The sequence below is a fragment of the Thunnus albacares genome, chromosome 12, assembly GCF_914725855.1.
Source record: "Thunnus albacares chromosome 12, fThuAlb1.1, whole genome shotgun sequence".
Classification (NCBI taxonomy): domain Eukaryota; kingdom Metazoa; phylum Chordata; class Actinopteri; order Scombriformes; family Scombridae; genus Thunnus; species Thunnus albacares.
This window is the reverse complement of record NC_058117.1, coordinates 7,997,742-8,012,788: the sequence shown is the minus strand read 5'-3', so window position 1 is coordinate 8,012,788 and position 15,047 is coordinate 7,997,742. Positions and strand designations below refer to the sequence as shown.

At 40.3% G+C, this 15,047-nt stretch overlaps 1 protein-coding gene across 1 annotated transcript; it reads left to right on the top strand.

Annotated features, from left to right (window-relative positions):
* The first annotated feature begins 6,596 nt into the window (after positions 1–6,596).
* On the top strand, positions 6,597–12,867 carry ednrba (endothelin receptor Ba). Its single transcript, XM_044368290.1, has 8 exons — positions 6,597–6,870; positions 7,686–8,165; positions 8,972–9,084; positions 9,949–10,153; positions 10,757–10,906; positions 11,297–11,430; positions 11,552–11,660; positions 11,822–12,867. The coding sequence occupies exons 2-8, from the start codon at positions 7,752–7,754 to the stop codon at positions 11,954–11,956; spliced, it is 1,260 nt and encodes a 419-aa protein (XP_044224225.1). The 5' UTR covers positions 6,597–6,870; positions 7,686–7,751; the 3' UTR covers positions 11,957–12,867.
* The last annotated feature ends 2,180 nt before the right edge of the window (positions 12,868–15,047 follow it).

Genomic DNA, 15,047 nt, shown 5'->3' with positions numbered 1-15,047 from the left:
AAGGACGGTTGCAAAAATGCGTGTGTGCAGGAGTTCATGGAAGTGCAAAATGAGAGATGTTACAGGGGAAAGAAGGAACACCATTGTGGCAAAAAAGACCCACAGACACTTTAAATCACTGCAGACAGGTTCTGTTTAGATGGTCACGTGGACATTTAACATCTGTTAAATGTTACTCAGAGCACATACAGCATGTATGCAAGCACATCATGTGAACGCTGATAGCATGTTATCATATCTTTCATAGTCCACATTTTGTTTTTATCCTGAGCCTGAACATGTGTGTATGGATGTGTGTTTTCCTGCCTCTGTGCAACCGTTACATGCATGTGGACACCAACCATCAGCACCCTTTCATGTGCAGTATGTGGAGCTTGGCGCTTCATATCTGCTGGAAGAAATGCACACGTATCCAAGCAACAGCATAATATTTCAGATACTTGTAACACTCTTCAGAGAAACTTCTCTCCGTTTTTTCTTCTCACTGTGTACAGTGCTTGTGGAAAATCAGCAGTGTTTCTCCCTATTAGCTGCGTGTGTTCTTGTACTCATGCATATTTGTTGTCTTGAAAAATTGGGAAAGACTTTTGGATAATAGACACACGCATAAGACAGTATTGTGCTGCTGCCAAGAAGGGCTCAGTGCTAATAGGGCATTATCACAGGAGGACAACCAGGCAGAGAGGGAAAGACAGAGAGGAAGATGGCCTGAGGGGGACTATACACACACACACACACACACACACACTCACACACACAAACATGCAGATACAATAATATACACACACACACATGCAGCGCCGGATCCAGGGAGCAGGGGTAGCCTGAGGGCTGCAGTTTAGTCATTTCATCCGTGCTTACTGTTGATGTGAGGAGTGTCAGAGGTGCACAGCCTCTCCTTTTTGTCTCTCAGCAGAGGGGAAAATCAAACCCTGGAGATGGTTAGAGGGGGAAAGGACACAGGCAGGGCCAGAAGAAAAGTGGAGACAGTGGAGGGAGGAATGGGGAGAGAAAGGGTGCAGCAGATAAAAGGGAGATGAGAAAAGAGGAACAGAGGGAGAGAGTGGAGACAGGAGGCGTTTTACAACAGGCTCCTACCTGTGTGACATGGTTATTCTGTAATGACAACTGCAACAGCACTGAGGCCTTTCATTGTGGAAGAACCTTGTAATTACAAAATGCAGTCTGGCCTCTCAAGTTAAATCATTAGCCATTAAGAGAGGAGGGGAAGGGCTCTGCCTGTGGCTGTGACATATTTATCAATACACATGGTGAAACGTGCCAGAAGTTGGGTGAGCATTCCTATGGAAGCTCAATACCAAAGGCGTCAGTATGCACCAACTGAACTGCATGTTGGATCCATCCTTCCCCCTACGCCTTTCTGATGTTGTAATTGGAGGATAAATCAACAGATTCAGATTCGGATACTTTCCAAATGTGGCGTTAATGCCCACTTCACGTAGTGATTGGCCTGGTGTGTGGAGGTGAGAAAGGAAGCAGAGTTTAAACTTCTCTTAAATTCTCCTTTTTCATTCTTGATAAAACTATGTTTGCCACTTTTCATGTGCACTATGAATGCCTTCCAGTAAAGATTGTCTGAAAATCTGTGCCATTATCCCCGTATTGAGATGGTTATCATGTCTCGCCCCTCTGCCTTTTCACCCTGCCTCCAAGCATGGCCATTCATAACTATTATAAACACGTTTGCCTTCCCACATGGTCAGACATCAAATCGTATGAGCTTCTTTTTGAGAATAATTTAATCTTAAATGGTCATTAGCCCTCTGACAGGTGACACCATTCTCTAACTCTGACCTAACGCACCAACCAAGCAAAGAGCGGATACTGAAACAGGCCTTATAACTACACGGTTGGCCCCACTGGCTTGGTACCTTGGGTGAGGTACGTTAGGTCAAAAACGTTTCTGCTATAATCTTTTTTCACACATGAATCATGTCCCTTAACCTGTAAAAAAGCCATTTCAAAATGAAGCTAAGTCTAAGCATAGATTCAAAGAGTGCAGGCAAGAACATGGTTATCCAATGAGCACCCACTCGTGGAGTTGGGTCAACAACACCTACAAGGCTCAACAGTGTGTTCTAGCGTCCCTGAACCACTCCGTCTTTACCTGCACCCACACACTCAACACAACCCTCTGAAGCAGGTTAACACTTTTTGACTAGCATCAGTCTCTGAGACACATGCTACCTGTGCTAGCAAAAAGCCTTCTTGCCAATCATCAAAGCTCCTGTAACATCAAACAACAGAGTCATGAAGTAAACACTAAGTATGTCTTATCCAGTGACAAGTCTTCACATGGTCCTGAACATGTCAGAGACATGGCCAGTTGAGCTAAGCTAAGCTAAATATCATACTTAGCATGAGGCCTAAAATATCACAAAGAATTATCTCAAATAATCTGGGGAAAAAAGCAAAGAAATACTCCTTACTGGTATGTTAATGTTGCAGTAAAAAGAGTTTCCATTAGGTAATCCACTTACTGTTCCAAATTAACTGCTGACACAAAAGTAAGAGCAAATTAGGGGCTAGTAATGAAATACGTTCACATCTTAAAAGATAAATCAACAGTAAATCACAGAGAAAACTGCTGCTGCACTGTTCGCTGCCCAATTACATAATGTCTCACCTCTGGCAACTCCATAGTTGGTGAAAACATGTGTTCTGCCCTTGACGCAGATGGGAGACATTTAAAGATATTTACTTACCAAATTGCTCTTTTTATAATTTTACAAGACAGAGTGATATATATTGCCATACCCTAAAGACTTTCATGTCCCTTTTTTTCCCCAGAACAACTTTATAGCCTTTAGGATTGAACAGACGAGATCAACAGCCGATGAACTCACCAAGTGACTCAACGAAAAACACAAAGTCTGACATTCCCCGTGATTTTTCAGAAATTCCATGATCAGAGGAGTTCCTGGGTTCATTTTTATCAACAATAATTAAATTATTTTTCAGTCAGTAATAGAGAAAAATAAAGAATGCAAAACACTTTCTTAGTGGAAATTCAGTATGTCAACATAAATTGTCACAGGGATTCTATGGAAATGAAAGGACAAAGGCAGTTGAGGAAAAAGCAGGGAGAGAACGAAGGATTGATGTAGGGAAGAAAGGACTCACCCAGGGGATGCTTCTTTTATAGATCTAATAAAGTGGCAGCTAATTACTCTCTATGAACCCACCACCCAGTTCACAAAGGCTACAGGGCAAAGGCCAGTTGGTCTGTTCTGACCCTTGAGGACAACAACACACACAAGGCATATACATAAAAACACACTGGTGAGCATAATTCAGCTGTAAAGCCAGTATGTCCTGCTTGTAACCGATCGAGCTCAGAGGATGTGTTGTGTGTTAGGTAAGGTGCCCTCCCTTTGACACTGAAGGCAATGAATTCAAGCTTGTTCAAAACAAGTCAGCCCTTTGTCCTTGAAGTTTCTGGTATATCTGAAGAGAATTTTCTGCTTCTTAAAGAAACCAGCCTTTAGAAGTGGGCGGGTTCTTCACACTTAAATCAGTGCAGAGGAAGTGCTCCCGTAAAAAACATAGACAATGCTGAGAAGAACGAGTGAGTCCCTCTTTGCTCTAGATTGTAAATCTGTTATTTGGACATCCGTCACTGTCAGACAAAAGCAGTAAAAATCTGTTTATGGGAGATAGTAAAATGTGAGTAAAAACTGTGGAATTTCAAGAATTAAGATGTATAAAATCTCTAGTAGTAGGCCTTCTCACGCCACAACTTTCTTTGGAGGTGTGTGGGGGTTGGGGCTTTTTGATTTATATCCATTTATATCCATGTGATGTAATTCATGGTAATGATTACGGCTCCCCAAGAGAGAGCCCTTTCTCTCCTCTCTTCGTTACAGAGCAAAGTTGCTGAGTCATGTAGAGTTTCAGTGTTCGACGCTTGTTGCCTCGGGGGCCTGAACCTTGGCCAGAGGACTGTCTCCCTACTCACAAGGCTTGCCTACTGCTCCTCACATCTTAGGCATGATATTGTGATAGCTTTGCCATCACATGGCATGTAGCACATTTCACAGTTTCAAACATGAACATAGCTGCAAGCAAAAGTTAATGGGAGAAAGAACAGGACGAAATGGAGATAATGTTATTGACATACTGCATGAAAGGACATTAATGGATGTTTTTTGAACGAAGTGGCTCTCATAAATCTAAAACACTAGATTAGGGAATAAACTAATGATTCATAAGTGAGAGTGCAAATGATTATAGATACATATCAAAGAGGCCAAGTTTAGAAAAATAGACTTAGACTAAATAATTATTTAGTCATCTGACCATCATTAGTTTCTTACCAAGTTGTGAACAAACACACCTATTCCTCTTGATCTCAGACATTTCCAGTTGCATTTTTTTTTGTGATCAAATTTTTATTTTATTTTATCTAAGTGAGGAAGTATGTAACAATAATAATAATTCATTTGTAGTCAGAATACAATAAGAATAGTCAGATGGTTCCAGCTGCATGTTGTCACTCAGCTCTCTGGATAAAACATCTTCATATTTTGTTCTCTTATTTAACAAAGGCTCATTACTGACTTTGGAAATAGTATTTTGACAATACGCAAATAAATAAATAAATAAATTCTCAGGGCAAAGTTGACTAAAGTCACCAGATGTGGCTAAAAGCTGTAGGAAATTTTCATGTAATTAAAATATATTAAAATATAATAGTTCTGATAACAACAATACATCATTGTTGTTGGTGATGCTAGCATCATTCATTGTTCAAGGAGGAGCTATGGGTGGTTTAATCTATAACAATGCATCATATTTTATTTGCTGATCATATCTTTGTATGCAAAATCTTTGTCAATCTCTGTCAAATAAATGTTTTGGAGTAAAAAGTACAATATGGTGGAGTAGAGATATAAAGTAACTAAGTGCAGTACTGAGTACATAGCATATTCTAGGCAGCATGCTTACACTACATATGCTGAGTTACTTTACAGGAAGCATTGTAAAGACGGTTCATATGATAGTTCATTAAACCCTGTGAGTTTGAATGTTTAAAGGTGGAAAATCTACTGACATTCAATTTTCAATAATTCATTTTCCACATCCACCCATCGTTATGGTTTACATAACAACTGTTTGACAGTAAAGGTGGGAGAGGGCTCTGAAATGACTTGTAAATAGACATTAGTCCTCCTTCCCTGTGATTGTGCTTGATGATCTACTGATGATCCGTGTGTTTTTAAAAGTCTTCAGATCATATTGCAAAACATAAGTGCATGTTAGCAAGTAAATCACATTAGCTGAAGTACACGTCATGCATTCCCTAAGAGAGCCACGAAATTGTCACACGCTGAAACAAACTTGTAACGTAGAGATTTGTATTAGAGGAAAACAAACATATGAACTGAGCTCTCATAGCGGATACATTTGATCTAGTGGGAAAGCAGAGAAGGGGGTTTTAGTGAGTAGAAAGATACGGATCTCTTTTTCTTGAACTCTCCTTCTGAAGTGCACACATAGCAGACAAACAGAAAAACACTCAGAGGCTACCTAATAGAAGTTCTTCAGGCTCCACTGAGATGGTAATCTATCAACAGAGAAACACATCTGGTGCTGATGGTCGTCTGGCCTTTCAGTAAGACTCTTCTCAGAAAACCTGAGCCCCACAGGGAGGATGAACAATAGGCCAGTAAAGGTGTGGTCCAGACAGTACAATGTACAGAAGTTAAAAGTGATTATCACATTCATTTTAAGATATCAGTGTATATATATCAGTGTACACTGTCATGTACATCGAGTTGTGTCACTGGATCCATACGTGACCTCACTATGACAGAATAGTTAAAGAAGTGAACTTTGTCTTAACATCCTCGTCATTGAAAAGCCAAAGATGGAAACCAAACGTCCATGGAGTGAAACAAGGGTCAGCAACATCCCCTCTGTGAGACATCTGTAGCTTTATATGACAAGGTAGAGGTCAAATATATATTTTGATGAAAATGTGGATCTCTGACAAAATGTTAAATGTTGTCAAATCTCATAAAAATCAGTTTTCTGGTCATATTCTGAACTAACAATTACTAGCAAATACTTTAAACAAGTTTGACAGATAAAGAGGAACTGATGTATCTTCTGCATTTTTCTTGATGTGACTTCTCATTACAATGATTGAAAGCGAACATGGTTATTTACACAGTTTAGATCCAAGTGATATGATTGTTGTGGATGTATATTAAAGGAAATGGCTTTGTTTTGTTTGACTACAAAGAGGAACAAAAAAAGGGTTAAACTAAAATATTAATAGGATTAACAAAATAGCAACGATCAATCCCTGTAAGAATATGAATGGATGGTGTCTTTAGGGGATAATAATACCATAAAAACAAGGTAAGTACCAGAACACACAATATCTCCTTTGTACATATCTCTCGTGTACTGATTTATGATTTTATCCTGTTTCCTCCATTAAAATGAGGGCACTTTGATGAAAACAGAGTAACTTATGAACATCCTGCCTGCCTTCCTCCGTCTTCCTCCACCCCCTTCTTTACATAAAAAGAGGAGGGGTTGGATGGCAGGGATCAACTCAGCAAACTCTTGAGAGTGTGTACACTGAGATTCAGCAGCCAGTACTGGAGAGAAGTGGACTACCAGAGGGGCAGACTGCCTCTGGAGCACAGATCTGGAGCTTTACTTTGACACCAGTGACAGAGAGGACAACTGCTGTTGGAGATGACTGGACTGTCACTGCAGGAACAGCATCCCTCCGCTTTGGGAATCTTTCTCTGTCCTGAGAGCTTGAGAGTTACTGGGGAAGTTTGATCTTAGAGGCACATATTTTGGTGGATTTCTACCTCACTTGGGAGTTAGGTAAGTAAGAGTTTAGATAACAGAGACTGAGGGGAATTTATTGACTGATTTACTTAAGGGACTGCAAGACAAATATGATGAGGGTGGAACATTGTGTTGCATTTTGTAACAAAAGAAAGGATCTCCCCAGGTTAATGTTTTCTTTGAACCATTCACTTGACATGAAAAAAAAAACTGCAACACCCTCTCCACATTATGTTTGAAAAAAATTACAATAATATAGAAGTGTTAAATTGGTGCTAGTCATTTAATTGTGTACCCCAATTTAAATTTAATATCTTAACGAAACTTGTAATAAAACCCTGATACATGACAGAACTGTTGTTCTCTGCATATGGAAAACTGCACCATTAAGAACCAGCATGTAAGTAAAAGTTGCCGTTTTGTTGTGACTATTAAGTAAATTGCAAAGGAAGGCTGAAATAAAATATAAATTTAGAGCAAGAAAAACCTAAAAAAAAAAAAAAAAAAAAAAAGACCCTAAAAAATAACTAAAGATCCTAAAATGTCTATCCTACCTTCAACCAAAGACAAATTACAATACTTCCACACTTCTCCACAAAGTGTCATACAGTCCCTAAACTAAAATGACCAAAGTGCAGGGTGAATCTGCAGTTCTTAATTGTGAAGTTTTAGTGAGTTTATACAGAGCTGACTGACAGATGGTTAGTCTAAAGTCACATAAAAATCCTGGAGCCCAATTTCCCTATAAGGAACTGTAGTATGGGCCCACCAGACAGTGAGCTTGTTTGCTTTCAAATGATACAATTATGTTCCTGCCTGCATACAGTACGTTCTCACAATTTGTGTTCCAGGCACACTGAAGGAGGATCAGTTGCAGCCTTGTTGGATAAAAGCCATATTTTCAACCAAACTTCAAGATGAAGACTCATCTCCTTTGTTTGGAGTTACTCCTCTTGGGGGTTCACTTCTTTGTGACCAGTGGGCAGCTGGAGCCAAAGAAACAAGTGCCCCAGGACCCTCTTACCGTCACCCAGAGACTTGGACTGGTTGAGAGGGACGTGCAGGGTCCAGTGAGGCCCAACATTACCATGCCGCGCCGTCGACTTCCGCCCATGTGCACCGGACCCACAGAAATCCGAGACACCTTCAAGTACATCAACACGGTGGTCTCCTGCCTGGTGTTTGTTGTCGGTATAATCGGAAATTCCACTCTGTTGAGGATCATCTATAAGAATAAGTGCATGCGTAACGGGCCGAACATCCTGATTGCGAGCCTGGCACTCGGAGACCTTCTGCACATCATTATTGGCATTCCCATTAATGTTTACAAGGTGAGCCTTACTTTCAGTGTCAATGTACTAGATAAAAACTCTACAGAAACAGATTTATAGCATTTCTATGTCCAATTAATTCAACACAGTAGCTTTTAAATGATTTTTTTGTTGCCCTGTTGTTCTAAGTTTATTACATTAACTTTTGAAAGGTCATATGCAAAACCTTTGCCGCATATTAGATTTTAATCCTTTACACACACACACACACACACACACACACACACACACACACACCATTTCCTAACACACACGCACACAAAAGTGCACACATACACACACTTTAAGGGGGGGCTTCCAAGTACTTTTTACATGTTATTACTCTACTGGTTTCTGAGCCCCTCTATATCCCCTTATGTCTCTGGCATGTTATTGTCTGTTGGGCTCAGAGAGAGAGAGAGAGAGAGAGAGAGAGAGAGAGGGCCAAAGTATCTGTATATTTGGGTAAGGGGGCAAGCATGTTAAAACAACTGGTCGCAATTGCATACCAGAGCAGAGAGAGGAGACAGGAGACAGGGTGGTATAGGGAGATACAGGCCACATATGATTCCAATAGATTTACACTCACATTCCAGTCACACAGTCCAGTTTTGTTGTTCTCCAAGAGCTTACTGGACCTCTCTGGGTTACGGTGCTTTGATGTGCACAGAAACCGATAAGTTCAGGTTCACGCATGTCTGGTCAACACTGGATGCCTGAGGCTGGGAAAAACAACGTGGAGCCAGACAATTTGCTTCACTCCCTACCAGGGTTTAACTCTGTCGTCAACTCTTTCTGTCTCTGTCTCTCCTCCTCTCTCCCTTCAGCTCCTGGCAGAGGACTGGCCTTTCGGGGTGACTCTGTGCAAGCTGGTCCCGTTTGTCCAGAAAGCCTCAGTGGGGATCACAGTGCTGAGTCTGTGCGCTTTGAGTATTGACAGGTAAACCCATGCTTCTAACACTGACGCCCCCACCTCACTCTTACAACAACATTGTTAGAGCAGTGACCTTTGACCTCACCTTTGACTTCCTTGCTACTGGCTGCTTTTAACCTGGGTTATATATTATTATAAATTGACATTTATTCAATTGTTGCACTTGTTGAGCTCATCTGGATATAAGTGTCATCTATACTGTGGGCTTGAAATAAGAAGTTTATTTAGTCATTTTCATATTTATAATCTTCATATGTACTGTATGCCCATCTAGTGTCTTTTTTTAAAAAGCCTTTAGGGTAAAAAAAAGCTAGAATGTTAGATCCTTTTAACATTTTTGTCACAGCAAAGTTGTTATACTTAACTCACAGATGATATTAGTAAAAGAACATTGACATTTTAGAAAATATGTGTAGCCTTTTCACTTTCTTGATGAGAGTTAGATGATACCACTCTCACGTCTGTGCGGTAAATATGCAGCTAGCCAGGAGTCGGTTAGCTTAGTTTCGCACAAAGACTGGTAACAGGGGGAACAGCTAGCCTGGCTCTGTCCAAAGTTAATCAAATCTGCCAACCAGCACCTCTAAAGCTCACTAATTAACATGTTATATCTTGTTTGTTTAACCCAAACTAAACCCAAACTAAAGCCAAAAAATAAAAACAACATGTTGTGGTTTTGGCAAGCTTTAGAGATGCTGCTAAGCTAAGCTAACCAGCAGCTGGCTTTAGCTACATATATACTGTACAGAGATGACAGATGTGACAATATTCTCAACAGGACCATGAAAAAAAGAATTTCTCAAAATGTCGAACTATTCACCTTATTCTCATTTGTTGGTTAACTGACTGCACATGTGATGGAACTTCAAGGTATCGTGCTGTGGCTTCATGGAGTCGAATCAAAGGGATTGGAGTTCCAAAGTGGATGGCTATTGAGATAGCGCTCATCTGGATATTATCCATCATCCTGGCTGTGCCAGAGGCAATAGCCTTCGACATGATCACCATGGACTACAAAGGAGAAGACTTGAGGATCTGTTTGCTGCACCCCATGCAGAAAACAGACTTTATGAGGGTGAGCTTTAACACACAGACCTTGACAGATATACAATTCAGTGTAGAGAGAAATAGTGTGTGAGGACTGTTGACACAGCTGTGCACACTGTTAACCTGCACATGCACATATAATACATACAGACACATATATGGATGCAGATGTGCACATGCTGACTTGTGTGTTAATATATATGCATACTTAACCTAAAAGAGCACACGCTTACAATCATACTGTGATAGTTTCTTGACTAGATCAGGGTGAGACAGAGTTTACAGAAAATGAAGCCTTGTCAAAAAAGAACCCCAAAAAATGTATATCAGTGGAGTTATTACTCTCTTTGCTGACAGCAAATGCTGCAGCGTCTGTGTGTGTGTGTGTGCATATATGTGTTCATGTGTCTTCCATCAACCTTAAAATAACAACAAGTAACAGTTTTAATCCCACTGAGGTCTCTGATAAATTGATTGTTAAATGTACATCAACAAGTCTGAATTTGAGACACACCCTTGAGTCTCCCATTCCCGTCCAGGTCAGACTGCTGACATGCTCCATTAAATTTATGTCTGACTGTACAGATGTTTGTGTGTAATGCAGTGCTGTTCTCCTATTTTCTCTCTTTAGTTTTATAAATCAGCAAAGGACTGGTGGCTGTTCAGTGCATATTTCTGCCTGCCGTTGGCTTGCACTGCTATTTTCTACACCCTGATGACCTGTGAGATGCTAAGGAAGAAGAACGGAGTCCATATCGCCCTCAGTGACCATCTGAAGCAGGTTATTTTGCCTGTTTTTTAATTGAATACAGACTGTCTTCATCGTGAAAGTTTGAAGTTAAAGAGACATTTCCCTACTTTAGTAACAAACACAAAACTGACCTTAAGAATACTTTAATGTTCAAAACTTAACACAAGACCTATTGTGTACCCTTTTAAAGCTATTAAAAAAAAACATAGTTATGCCCTCTTATCACCAACTTTAATCCAGCACTAACTTGAGACTGCTTGAGACCACTTTCCACATAAACATATTTTTTAGCTCTTATAAAAAAAAGGATTCCACTGATAAAAGAGTTCTTTGTGAGCAAAATTTCACCACGGCCATCTCTGTGCCAAGCCGTCACTACAATCTGCTACTATATAGTGATTTATGTGTGTTTGTGTTCAGCGGAGGGAGGTGGCTAAGACAGTTTTCTGTCTGGTTCTGGTTTTCGCTCTGTGCTGGCTGCCTCTCCATCTCAGCCGTATCCTGAAACTCACCATCTACGATGAGAAAGATCCAAACCGCTGCGAACTGCTCAGGTAGGGAAAGAAATAAATGTCCCATAGTGCATAATAAAGAGAGAGTTGAGTAGAACAGACAATATGGTTCTGTCAATTAAAAAATCCAGAAATATAACATATGTCTTTGAAACTCTTCTAGTTTCTTTTTGGTGTTGGACTACATCGGCATCAACATGGCATCTGTCAACTCCTGCATCAACCCCATCGCCCTGTACATGGTCAGCAAGCGCTTCAAGAGCTGCTTCAGGGTAAGATGCAACTCAGTCGCAATGTATGATACAAGCAAAGTGAAAACAAAAAAAGAAAAATAAAGAACCACTGGCTTTACAGCTTCTTTTACTGAGCTGTGAACACTGTTTGCACATTCTCTCTCACACTCTTTCTCTCACCATCCTCCTTCCTCCTCTAGTCCTGCCTGTGCTGCTGGTGCCTACCGGCCGAGATGCTGATGGATGAGAAGCAGTCGTGCATGAAGCTGAAAGTCACCGAACGAGCCTCTGACCAGAGCAACTCCCGCATGACCAACAAGTCCACTACAGCCTGAGGAGTGTAGCCTAAAAGTGAGAAAAGAGGAGACACTATGACAAAAACAAACAAACTGAATAATAAAGTATGAATGACTGAATGAGGAAACGTGTCCAGTCTTGCCTCATCTAGAACATCATAAGAAAGCTCCCTCAATTCCTGAAAACAACAGACGTGCCTTTGGAAACCCGCCCTCACTGAGATGAAACTCATCCTAACCCAAAACTCTGAACACTTGCCATCATGGAGCGCTTCCACACTCTCCCTGTCCAAGGAGCAATAAGCACCCGCGCACTTCAAAAGCTGTATTCTTGGATAAGTGTGAAATGTGTTAAAACTGGTGTTAACACCAAATATCAGGAACTGACTAGGGGCAAAGTTTAGCACATTATTATGTTACGTATAATTTGGTGTTAAGGGTCAATTAGCAACGACTCATCAGGCTCGCAGCCTGGATAGTGAACATGGCTTTGAATCTTGCAATAAGTTCCGCATTGTATGGACTATATTCGAGAGTGACACTGCGTAACTGTGTTGCTACTACACTCTGTAGTCGCTTGTAAAAAAGCTAAACAGTGAATCTAATGCTCTTGTTTACATATTTCATTGCATTGTATTTCCTTTAAAATATGTGTCATGAGCAGCAGCATTTTGCATACTTTATAACTTGTCACATTTGTGCCTTTAAATGAATTGTTTCTTTGTCATTTCCCCCACTAGTCATTGAACTACTGATGTGTGATTTCAGCTGTGTGACTATTCAGCTATTGTATTATACTGTTCAGTATTGGGCCTGTTCTTGAGGCTTTATGTGTTTCATAATGTATTTTCTCCACATTATCTTAATCTGACTCGTTACCTCAGCTGGTATGAAAAGAGGTAGTGGGTGTCTTTTTGCAATAAATAAATAAAATTATAAATTTAATAAATAAGAAATGAGTCAGTTGTGTACTTTTTTTTAAGAAAAGCACCACTTTTCTCGTCATTATTTACTCAGTCACAATCATTTATGTGACTGTGAATCTTTTAGCTTTGCCTCTTATGTGTGTATGTGTGTGTCTGTGTGTGTCTTTGTGTGTCTGTGTGTGTAAGAGTATTTGTGCGTGTGGGTTTGATTTTAAGTGTGATGGCAGGCGGCATCATGTGATGGTGCAAGCTAGTACAGAACATTACTGTGATCTCTGTTTTTCTCCTTTCTTCACTCCAAACACACACACACACACACACACACACACACACACACATCCACACAGCCTTGACCTGGGAATGTTCCTTCAGGCTAAACCAGTGTCACACATGTCGCATTAGCTGTCAAAGAAGCTCTCTGTCCTGTGATCTCTCACCACCCCTCCTCGACTCATCTCTACATCCACTCTCCTTGCCTTCACTCTCTCTTCTTTTGGACTCATTTCTTTCTGCCTGTTTTTTCCTTGTTTTTTTAAAATACCTCTTCCGTGTCCTCTACCGTCTTTTCCCCTTCCCTCGCTCTTTGCATTCCTCTCTCCACTCCTCCCTATTACCCCTCTGTTCCTCCAATATGGTTTCAAACAATTCAGTGTGGTTTGTTTGACATTAAATCAAACCCACTGGTGCTGTAAGCAGCCATAACAGAAAGAAATCACATTCAGTACATTCCTCCCTAAATTATCTCCTTTTCTACTCCCAACAGAGGTTACACTGATGTATCTGCTTGTGGATACTGGCATTGGCCCTCTACTGATATGATGGATTGCCCTCTATGAGGGTGAAGCTACAAAAATAAAACAAAAAGTTGCAAAGAAAGTTAATGTTGCTCAGTAAGCTACTTACTGAACAATCTATAAATCAAAGTGTAATTAACTCAGGGTCAGTTTAGAATCTCATATTTTGCTGTACAAAAAAAATTAAATAAATAAAAATCACTTATTGGCCCATGCACGCCTAATTTACAGACATATGGTCAGAGGGTTTATGCTAACACCTAACAGAGTCAGTAGGTCAACTTGCCTTAAAGGAATGCTTTTACATTTTGGGAAATATGCTTATTCACTTTTCTTGGCGTGAGTTAGATGAAAAGATTGATACCACTCTTATATCTGTCTGTTAAATATGAAGCTACAGCCAGAAGACAGCTAGCTTAAAGACTGGAAATGGGGAAACAGCACATAGGCCTAGCCCCTTGTAAAATCACAACATCATTTTTACCACAATTTGTAAAACAAACAAGATGTTAACATGTTAATATGTGAGCTTTAGAGGTCCTTGAAAGTAGATTTAGTTATCTTCAGGCAGAGCCATGCTAGCTGTTTTAACCTGTTCCCAATCTTTACACTCTCCTGGCTGTAGCTTCATATTTAGCATACCGACATGACAGTGATATCAATCTTCTCATCTAACTAACGGGGATGCAGTTACTAGCTTGCTGTGCTACATATCACAACCTCTTGACTTTGTGCTGAAGTTCTTGAGAAATTTACAATGTAGCACAAAGTCAAGAGTTTGCGAAATGTAACACAACAAGCGAGTGTAGCTCTATAAACAAAACCGCATTCCCACGCATGCTCAGTGGCATCTGCAGTCTGTTGTAGAAAGTTATAGTCATTTTTATTGCTATTCCGAGCTGTGAAAAAAAGATGAAAACCCACAGCAGATGGATGCCAAAAGAGTAATGAGATAAAAGCTCCCTGTTTAGCAATTAAATAAAATACTTGTAAATTTTTGATATACTATTGTTGTTCTTTTGCACTTAACAAACATTGTGGACTTCTCCTTTATTAATTTTGAACATTTTGAATGAGGGTGTATCTCCTTCTAAGTACATACAGGAACACACACTGTCTCTCCAAAACCCCCACCAACATACAAACACACAAACAGACCCACCATGACACACGTTTGTCTTCTCCACGCCCACAGTTCTATCACAGAGAAGCCGGCAGAAAGTGGCTGGATTGGGGGGTTGATAGTTTCTGGGTTCTGGGTCTCAGGAGTCAGGGTGTGAACAGACCTGGTTTGGCCCCTGGCTGCTCTCTCCTTCTCCAAACATTCTTTCACGTTTCTCTACCCCAACAATTCACCATTTGCATATTTACACAGCATGTTCCACACAACTTTGCCCGCAAACTGCATTT